At 31.3% G+C, this 10,519-nt stretch overlaps 2 protein-coding genes across 3 annotated transcripts in view; one reads left to right on the top strand and one right to left on the bottom strand.

Annotated features, from left to right (window-relative positions):
* Positions 1-783: 783 nt before the first annotated feature.
* LOC128184202 (uncharacterized) lies at positions 784-5,159 on the top strand. 2 transcript variants are annotated; one of them, XM_052853569.1, is made up of 6 exons: positions 784-1,493; positions 3,039-3,479; positions 3,571-3,654; positions 4,050-4,196; positions 4,449-4,821; positions 5,039-5,159. In XM_052853569.1, the coding sequence occupies exons 1-6, from the start codon at positions 1,415-1,417 to the stop codon at positions 5,040-5,042; spliced, it is 1,128 nt and encodes a 375-aa protein (XP_052709529.1). In that variant the 5' UTR covers positions 784-1,414; the 3' UTR covers positions 5,043-5,159. The 2 variants fall into 2 exon arrangements, with proteins under 2 accessions (XP_052709529.1, XP_052709528.1); XM_052853568.1 differs by having other exon boundaries at positions 785-1,493; positions 4,449-5,153.
* A 551-nt stretch (positions 5,160-5,710) lies between these two features.
* The window catches only part of LOC128183684 (uncharacterized), a 29,654-nt gene continuing 24,845 nt past the window's right edge, over positions 5,711-10,519 (bottom strand). The window contains exon 5 of the mRNA XM_052852798.1: positions 5,711-6,225. Within this exon, the coding sequence (XP_052708758.1) occupies positions 6,017-6,225 (209 nt within the window). The 3' untranslated portion in view covers positions 5,711-6,016. The remainder of the gene's footprint in view (positions 6,226-10,519) is intronic.

Here is a 10,519-nt window from a genome sequence, read left to right as displayed (position 1 = left end):
TTCAGTATTTAACATGAAAGTATAACAAATTACATTATTGTTTTAATATACCATGTCAGTTATTTGATATAAATACACTGTCAATGAATAGATAAGATTAAATACAACTTAAATGAATAAAAAGAAATCTAGTAGAGGTACCCACAACTTTTACCAAATTATAGGAATAGCTCTTACGTCCAAGATACAAATACAACAAAAATCAAGTTTTTCAACGCAAAGAGACAACAGTCGTGTAAGCAACTATTATTTTTAAACGACATTTCCATGCTTAATTTAATATTAATCTGCATTTAATTACGTCCCAACAAACCGGTTCAATATTAGTTATTATTATACTTTCATGTTAAATACTGAAATTTGATTGGTTTAGATGCAGTTGGTAATCCGTTCTATTACCCTCAGCGTTAGCAACACACTTGGCAACAGGTAACACAACATATTGTAATATGCGCGTAAATAATGCGCGTACGGTTTGTCGTAGAATTCATTCATTTCTATATGAAAGCAGTAAAATTTCCTTTAAAAATAGGACATTCAATAAAATAAATAGTGCCTGTTTGGGAAGGTAACTGTTGAAACTGACACCCCTAGAAAACCATTGTCAACCCCCGCTTCGGGGTGTCAATTTTAACAGGTACCCTCCCAAACAGGCACTATTTATATATTATTGGAGTTTGCGTAACATGTCGAAACATGTCGAAAGTCAAAGTAAATATGTATTATAGAAACAAATTATATCGAACTTAAAAGTATTTATTCTAGGTAAAATAGGAAATTAGTTAGTTTCAAAGCTTTATATGCCATAGTAAACGTTAACGCTGTTTTTGCGATTTGTTTATCTAAATACTATAGTAACCATAATTCTTAGGTTTTTATTAATGACCAAAGTGTATTTCCTACAATGTTTTCTTTTGTACAGCTCATTATACTGACAAACTTTTGGTTTAGTGTACACCATAGAAATAATGTTATATTTGTTTTCCTTCTTGAAAAAATATTCATTATATACCGTACTTCGAAAATATTCATTAAATAAGGCGTTTATAGCTTTAATAAAAACACCAATATTCAATTGTAAAACGTGGGGAAAATGTGATTATTGAAATAAGATTTGAAAATGAAACACGTCAAAAATTAAAAAAAAAATTAAAACTAATGTTTAAATGAGTATTTTTTGTTTTATACATATCTGTAAAATTTTACAAGTTTCTATTATTTTTACAATGACGATAGTAAAGTTATTTTGGGTCAAACATATCACGGCTTGTAATCTTTGCCGGAAATAGCCGGGCATCTCGTTTCCTCAATTACACAGTGGCGGATAGCGAGCCGGACACACACGTAAGAACCACACGCCACAGTCACTGTCAGCTAACGTGTTGTTGTTTATTTTTCATCACTTACTTACAAAATGGCAGGAGAATGGGATAGACATGGCCTAAGTCACAGCAGTTCTCATATTTTGGTAATGTGCTTCACTTTGATCCTAGGTAAGTTCTCAAAATCAATTTTAAGCTCAAGATATTTTTCATGTTGAGGTCGTTTGTATGTTGATATTCATAATGTAAGTGTATTGAATGATTATAATATATGTACATGTATGTTAATATATGTAAATGTTAATCTTCATAAGTTGTCTAAAAATATAAACTCATATTTTTGCTGAAATTACAAGATTATGGAATGTTCATTTAAAAAAGATGATAATAAATAGTTAAAAGATATATATTTATTTTTAAAAAGCTTTAGATCTTGACGGTAAGCCGTATGACGCACGACAATAAGATCTAGATTTGTTATTCTATTTTTCTAAAGATAAACTAATTATACTATGAAGTCAGGCAAGTCAACTGAGCTAATCTTTTTTATCCTTAATCATTTGTTTGCACTTGTACTGATTTCGTGTTTAGATGAATGGCATGAAATTTCGTAATTTATGAGTTTTTCTGTATAAAAAAATAAAATCGTCTGTAGGGCTAATACAAACAGTTTTGAAGTTTTATTTTTTAAAGTATGCAATGTATAACAACCACAGTTTGTACCTAATAAATGAATGGTTCGTTATTCTTAACCATGATATTATTTTGAAGGTGATATCAACAGAAAATTCTCCGCTAAAGGAATTTGCAAAATTTTGATTACTGTCCAATTTATTATACAATAAATTCTAAATTGAAGTCTCTGGGCAACGCATTTTTTATTAAGATATTGTAGAAAGTAACTGGGGATTTCTAAAACTCTTACGCTGAATACATGCATAAATTTTCTCCGTATTAAAATATGAAATAAGATGAATCATTTACTGCAAATATTTGGACAAAATTAATATCTTTTTTTCATCAAGGGAAGCTAACTTTTAAAAAAATTTTAAGGTGCAAAATGACTGGCTTCTTATATGTTATCTTTGTTATCAGTCATGTGAATTTGGTTTATTTCACTTTCATTGTTATCTAGCATTATACATATTTAAATTATTTGAAATTATTCTAAATTGTTCAATATCCCTTCATTATACATTGAATACCTTAATTCATATATTTTTAAACGACAGGAAGACAGGCTTTTGTAAAGGACAATAAGATAGAGTTAGAATTTTTTCCATTATCTATCTATCTATCTATCTATCTATCTATCTATCTATCTATCTATCTATCTATCTATCTATCTATCTACCTATCTATCTATCTATCTATTAAATATGAAAAGGTAGTCTTTTAAAAAGAAATCCAAATACATATGTATTTTCCGTACATGCTTAGTAAGTATGTTACGCCGCTTTTATAATCTAATTTAATGTGAACACAATTTTACGATGTTTCTCTAATCTTATTGATAGCCTTACCATAAATTAGTATCTTTCTTAACTTAGAATCATGAAGAAAGAAATTGTGTACATACATGTTTTTTTTTTAATTTAAAAAGTGTATATTAGCATTAACTCACATAGTCATGACGGCATATATAACCACATGCTATCCTAGTATGGGTTGATATTTCATGGCTATATTTTTTAATCACAAAAAAATGTTTTAAAGGACAAGTTGCCGCAACCCCTGAAATCAGAGTGCTCACCCCAAACGATTACCAATACTGGTACCTAACAAAGTTCGGAATTCCTAGCCAAGAGTCGACTCACCTAGCTTTCAAAGTCCTGGCCTGCAATGACGCACATATGTTGCTGAAACCCAGTAATAGAAGGCCCATTGAAATTGTTCTAGGCGGCTGGAGTAACTCAAATTCCTGCTTAAGAACCCGGGTACAGGGACCATGTCGAGATCAGTACGCCGGAAAGATACTTGACTGTAAAGAGTTCAAAGAGTTCGTAATAAGCTGGAAAGATGGTAACATTATGGTAGGACACATGAACTCCGGATTTAGGGATCTTATGCTGGACTTTCAACTCAAGAACCCTTTGTCTAATGTGACAATTGGGATCTCTACCGGGTTCGGAGCAACAGGAATATGGACGTTCGAAGGTATTTATTTTATCTGTTTTTTAGTGTCATAAGAATTCTATATTACTGTATAATGTTTGAGAAATCATAATATGTAATGACATTTCTTTAGATACCAGAACAAACACTACAGATACAACAGTGCCGCCCGTCCAAGTAACATCAACAGACAAACTGACCACAAATGAAGGATCACGTAAGATAAATATATTTTGTGATGCATGTATATAGTTTTGCAGATGTAGTTGATTAAAAAACTTTCACTGAATTATAATTTTCAAACTTCAAAATATTCAACAAAAAGTACGTTAAATACATTTTTGGAAAGGTGAAAATTCTAAAATCCCCTGCAGGATTCGAACTCATGGCTTACAGATTCGTAGTAAACCCTTTAACCAACTCCTCTACGCTGTTAATTGTCAACTTTGGGAAAGAAACTATTTATTGAATTACACCTGATTTTATTGTGTTTTTTTTTCTCGATGAATAGTACTTTACAGCATGGAGGTGTCCCTTACTACCTGAAATTGTTATTCTTTTCTTTATTATTTGAACTGATATACTATGTCATATTATTGTTTCATTTTACAGAAAACGCACAAGTAATCAATGTTGAAGGCAAATCATCTGAAATGACCAACAGCTACACGGCAGTTGGAGCGACTGCCGCAGTTCTTGCTCTCCTTGCATTTATAGTCGTAGGTGCCATCCTGTGGCGGAGGTTGATTCGTCGTCCAGGTAAATAAATAAGGAATGGATAATATCTGCAGTTCAATAACAAATTGTTTTGTCCATTGACACTTGATAAAGTTCTTTTCAACATGCTTTATTCTATAAAGATTGAAGATATACCGAATTGTTTCATTCAAGAAAAATTAAAGTGACAACTTTTCGCGACGCGACACATTAACAAAGCACCAGAAAATCTAAATATTGCCTTGAAACATAAACATGTAAGCTTATGAGTGTTGTTTGTTTGTTATTTTCCAGGTCCGAGTCCGAATATTGAAATCATTAACCCGGGATTTAATGGGAAAGAAATGAGCACCTACGAAATAATACACAAACACTACCCAGAAGAAAACCTTTACACAGACATTGGCACTCTCGATATTGCCAAAGTTCACGAAAACGGCGCATATTACGATACCGCTGAACCCTTAGAAGATAAAAACATGTATTTACGTATGTTAGATGCTTCTGGCGAGGAAATGCAACGTACTTCCAATTATTTGTCAACGTCCCATACCAAGCAACCTAGCAAAGGGAGATCGTCAAACACGAAACAACAGACTGAGGACGGTCAACCAAACTTTTATGTTGACAGTACCTACCTTGTGCCAAGACCTTCCATGAAAAAGCAGTAAATGCATAATTTATTGACAATAAAGGATACACACTATCTTTAAAATCTGCTCTCTTAATTAGCATGTTGCTACGGATGGTTCATTTTTGCTAAATTAATAAAGTGATAAATAAAAACTATCTGAACTTGGCAAATATATCATACCACCTAACATTATTTCAATTTCAATGAGTTTTACAAATCTAATACATTTTGGATTATTAATTATTCTGAGATAATAGGTAACTTTGAAGAGACAGGCTTAAGAAACCAGATGCATATTTTCAACTGTTTTGTACATGTGAATTTCAAGTTGACATTGCATAGAAAATGAAATTAAAATATGTTCAAAACTTTGATTGTTATTATCTGTTAAACATTTTATTGTATTTTATGTTATGGTATTACATGATCGATGGACCCCAAAAGTGAATTAACTGAGTCATTTAATTACGAAAACCCACACACAAATTTGCCGATTTGTAAAGATAAGACACAATTTCTAATTCATGTTTACTTTTTTCCATTTTATTCTGCAAAGAGTAACTGTCCATTTTATACATATGATGTGTCAAAAGTGCGATTTTTTACACGTAATATACCTACTAACATAAATTATAAGATGTACTCAAACTTTTACATTCAAACATTGTTCTTCGTTAACCTAATCTTGCATCTCTTTATTCGCTTTTTACTTTTTTTTTTAAAATATCAAATAAACAATTCTTAAAAGCATATTATACAATAAGGTAGAGAGATATTTGTTTTTATTTATTAATTTATAAAAACAATCATTAGTGATTTATTTTTTAAAAATACATACATTTTGAACATTTTATGATAACACTGGGGTTGAAAAGAATTTTTGAAAAGAGAATGACAAAGAACGATAGATCAGAGTATTATCAGTGTTTTATTATCACATAGTCCTACTAAATACCTAACTCCATAGTACAGGTTTCCCATTTAAGAAAACAATACAGCAAATCGTTGAAGATTCAAGTTATTTCATAAGTTTGCATTTGACCAAATTAATATACTATTATATATAAAATAAATTATTTCCAAGAGAGTTCCATTTTCTAAATATTAATATTGGAGATCATAACACATCTACATGAATTCGAACAACTTAAACTATTGATGAGACATTTTTATAAAAAATCAAAATATATAGATTATGAGAGAAGTTAGTTTCTTGAATTAAAATATTTTATCCATTTCGGCCATAATTTTTGATGTGCTCTGCAGCTAAGATACATTTCCTTCTCTGACCTATGTTAAGTCCCATCTCTTTGAAGTCGGATTCAGTCATGGAACAAAACGTCTCCACGCAAACGACGCCATGTTCTATCAATGTATTCATTATGTCGTCAAGCTCGAACCGTTCCATGGTTTGGAAGAAGATGTCCAAATTGTAGCCTGAAATATATTAAACTATTATTGCAGAAAATGATTTCTTCCATGAATAATGCAGGCTTTCAAGTTAGCACGATCATTGCAGAAAAACTAGCATAGCCCGCTAATTGTCTATGAAATCAATACATCCGATATATTGTTTTTTAGTAACAGCTGTTAATTCCAAAGATGGATATGACGAGGGAGACATTGCAGAACAAAATGTTTTTGCAATGATAGCTACCTTCATAACCCGTAATAATCATAAAAGAAAGCATTTTATTGTTTATAATTATACTTTTTAAACAATGAATAAATTGATAATAAAATGTAAGTAAAATTACCTAATTTATTGTTAATGTACATTTGTACATTAGATTAAAGAAACAGCCTAAATCGTTCGTTATGGGAATTTTATTTTGACATTATCGTGATTATTTCATGCAGTCGGTGATTTTTCTTAACTCGACAAATCAATAAACGGAGCGTTAGATTTCGTTCTTATCCGTTTCAACTGAAGTGTGAATTACAATGAATTTCCGTAAGAATGAACGGGAAAGATACTTATTGCCTGACGTCATGACGTCAGGCATATCTAAGGTTTAAAAGTTGCAATCTCCGAAACAGTGCAGACAATGGGACAAGCAATATCATGATATTGGCCGTTCACCATGCAGTGCACGTGTGTAATCCTGATTTAAAAATATATCAGCATGAACGGGGAAAAAGGGGGAGGGGGTCATCGCGACAAGTTGTAACATATTGTCTATTACGGTATAATGTAAGTAATAATTGGTGTTGGATTATCATTATTACAAGAGATTTATCAGTTTGGATTAAAGCAAATGTATATCTATTCAGCTGGAATGTTTACTGGAGGAACTAAATCGTGAAAGCAGGGTGTGACCCGATTTTCGTTCAGTTGGGCGATTTCATTAATATTGAAAAGGGGTCTTAACTCGCGTGTCCTACTAAATGTACATTACTACATTTAACAGTTACTAATCAAGTGTGTTTCCTAATTCGATAGATTTCTTCCAAAACACCCGATCCAAAGTATAATATACATGTATTTAGCTGTTACAAAACAAATGTCAAAAAATTCATCTGACCCCCTCCCCATGGATCTCTGCCAATGGATGAGTTCATTCGTTGCGTGAACGGTAATAGCAGGATTTCGCGCCATAATGTCTCATTCATAGTTTTTGCGTGTTGACGTGTTCTGAGCACACCATGTGTTTACATCACAGACACGTAGCATCAGGGGTTGGGGTGAGGGAGGCTGCTTCCCACTCCCCACTTTTTTTTGCAGCTTGCACTCTTCTTAACTTTATAGGATAAATGGAAATATCATGGATCCCCCCCCCCCCTCCACTTTTGTAGGAGCATGCAAACAATAAACCTGCAAATAAGGAATTCTAATTAAATAAGGTTTTTTTCATGAATTTGAGAATTCACCCTTTTTTAATTGCTTGTCAAGATGATTTTGATGAAGCTTTCCACACACATTAAAAAACAATACGTGTTTTTATACCCTTTCATATTTCATATGGTTGGACCTTTCAGTTGATTTTGCATCTTAATATGACAAATACAATTTTGAAAAAAAACCCACTATTTACTCTCCAGCTTTCAAGCTTACATGCACTTACATGTATTTGATATGTGTACATTCCTAAAAAATTGAATAAATAAAAAATATATGAATTTCAAGTAATATATATGCACATGTTCTAGATCGAAGAAAAGACTGACGTTTCGTCTTAAATTTGCACGTTCCATTTATAAATTTATGGTCAGCAGCGAAAATTAAAATTTATTTCTTATTAGATAGCCTAATTGATACATGCATGCTTCCATTGAATAATTTTGTTTAGTCAGGCAAGCTTTTTGGAAAGCTATTACTTGTTGGATGTATGTATTATAACTTAGAGGTCATATGAAACGATTTTTAACACTGGGAATTTATTTTATAAATAGAATACTTCGTATAAAGGAATGTTAAAACAGGTGTAATAAGATTTCTTTGCCTTTGCATTACTGAGAAATAACCGTGAAAATTCAGCACCTGGAAAAAATTCTTCCCCGCTTATCGTTCTTGATTTTGTGGATTTATGACGTCACACTGACCCACTGATATAAACAATGCATTAGAACTAGTGTAGTTTTACAGTCGTTTATCGATTTAATTTTAGTTAATTTTGCATATAAGAACGCATCTTTTTTTTCCGATGATATCATCTGATCTCGAAGTACAGATGACTTAGTTCTAATTGGTCGTTTTTTAATAACACTATGAGCTTTTCACTAGAGTAAAATCAAGGGAATATCCTGTACTGCAGTAAAAGATTTAACTAAAGAATGCTCCAATTATAAAACTTTTTTAACAGAAACATCCTTTTCTTCTTTGATACGTAAAATGATTGAACTACATTTAAAGATGATGAAAGCATTTTAATTCATTTAATTTATTTGGTCACATCACATGAATAAGTAGAAAGCAGCCAATGAAAATGTTTTAAGCATTGTGTATAGTTTATATTTAAAAGCGACTGTAAAATACCGCAAAAAGTTTATTTCAAAATGTATCCATTGATAAATTCTTATTATCCTGGCCTATTGATTTCAGACTAATTGATAAGTAGCAATATCTTTAGAAAATGCTTTGTGTATATTTTATTAAATTAGATCTTGGTAATATGGAATAAGGATTAAGAAATGTACCGGTAAAATAAAGATTTTGTTTGAAATTAATAAATTGGCATGAATGTGTAGAAAATCGTCAGATTTTATTAAGAACAAACATCAACAATAATAAAAGAACGAAAGAAAAAATTGTGAAAGAAACGGAAATAAAAGAGATCTGTGAGTAAACACCGTGCATACACGTTCTAAAATCAAAACACCGCACACACTAGTACACGTTCCAAAATCAAAACATTTGAGGAACTTTCCCTTCAACTAAAAATAATTAGATTAAATGGTAGCATGTTCATGAAATTAAAAACGAAACAAAAAATTTAACCGTGAAGCGAATGAGGCCCCATTTACAAGTTGTTAAGAAAAAAATATCATTATGAATTGCATGAACGTTCAAATGGGGAAAAATGTTTAGTTATCTTAGGTTTGAATTTGACAATTTCATTAAAACTAATTGAAACAAAGCATAATAAATACATTTATTTGCATATAGATCTATGACAGAAATCACTCATTCTCGAGTCTATAAACTGAATATGTACACGCTATCAAATAAAGTATATAAACATATACGATTTAATTTAATGAAAGAAAATATACTGCCATGGTTGACTATTGTATAATTTTTTAAAGTATTTATACGAAATGATATTTGTTTTTCTTTTAATCTACTGCAAAATGACTTGGATATTTGTTTTCACTGCAGAGTTTAATAAGGCGATTGGGTCTTACTGACGTCATAAGCAAGGGAGGTAAGCCGCGTAAGTCGATGTTCCTTTTCCCGATTGAGTGATTTTGATCGACTGTCGCGCCGGCATTTTGCATAAAATATCCAAAAAATATGCCAGTCTTTTTAAATAGGCACTTGTGGACTAATTAAGGTCTTCCGTTTCCAACGGAAGACCTTGTACTGATTCTGATGGTTCTTCTTCATTATAATTTTTCTTCTTCTAGACGTTTTTAAATCCTCAATAACTTTTTTGTTTGTCATCTGATTTCATTCAAATTTTCACGGTATATTGTAAATTAAATTAGGTTTCTAGAGCACAAAAAAAAATTGAAATCGCAACTTCCGGTTTTAAGTTATTCCCCTTTTTCTAAAATTTTAGGGGCGTTAGTTTCCAGACAAAGGCTCCAAAATGGTCCGTAGCAAATAATTTATAGTTAAAAATCTTTATTATTGATACTTTGAATATTGTCCTCTGATTTTTGGATTTTAGTTTCTTCCAATTATTCCACTCGAATTAATCAATTGAAATCTATGTTTTAAAAATAGCGAAATTTTTCTCATGTTTTAGCTTCGTAACTTTTTAGTTTGAAATATTTCCTAAATACATATAGAACAAAAGTTGTGCATAATGTTAAGGACTTTCATTGAACACCAATAAAAAAGGGCTGGCCCCTTAAATTAAGGGCCAGAAGCCCTCAAAAGATTTTGCTTATTAACTCAAAAACGGTTAGAATTTCGATATTGCTGTCGCTGGAAAAGTTGTTTGTTGGGATCTCATAAAGGTCGTTACAATGTTATTTTGTAAGTGATTTGTGTAGTATGAGTGTAAAAAGCTTTACATGTTAACATGTACCTGTTTTCATTTGGCAAGTTAACGAAAGTCTTTGC

The sequence above is a fragment of the Crassostrea angulata genome, chromosome 5 (assembly GCF_025612915.1).
Source record: "Crassostrea angulata isolate pt1a10 chromosome 5, ASM2561291v2, whole genome shotgun sequence".
NCBI classification, from domain to species: Eukaryota; Metazoa; Mollusca; class Bivalvia; order Ostreida; family Ostreidae; genus Magallana; species Magallana angulata.
Note: the sequence above shows the minus strand (reverse complement) of the source record. Positions and strands in the feature narration are given on the sequence as shown.

Bases quoted from the DNA above. Each gene is read 5' to 3' on its own strand.
- LOC128184202 (XM_052853569.1), top strand. From the start codon at position 1,415: ATGGCAGGAGAATGGGATAGACATGGCCTAAGTCACAGCAGTTCTCAT. The intron at 3,655-4,049 runs GTAAGATAAATA...TTCATTTTACAG, and splicing joins GACCACAAATGAAGGATCAC to AAAACGCACAAGTAATCAAT. The intron at 4,197-4,448 runs GTAAATAAATAA...GTTATTTTCCAG, and splicing joins GAGGTTGATTCGTCGTCCAG to GTCCGAGTCCGAATATTGAA.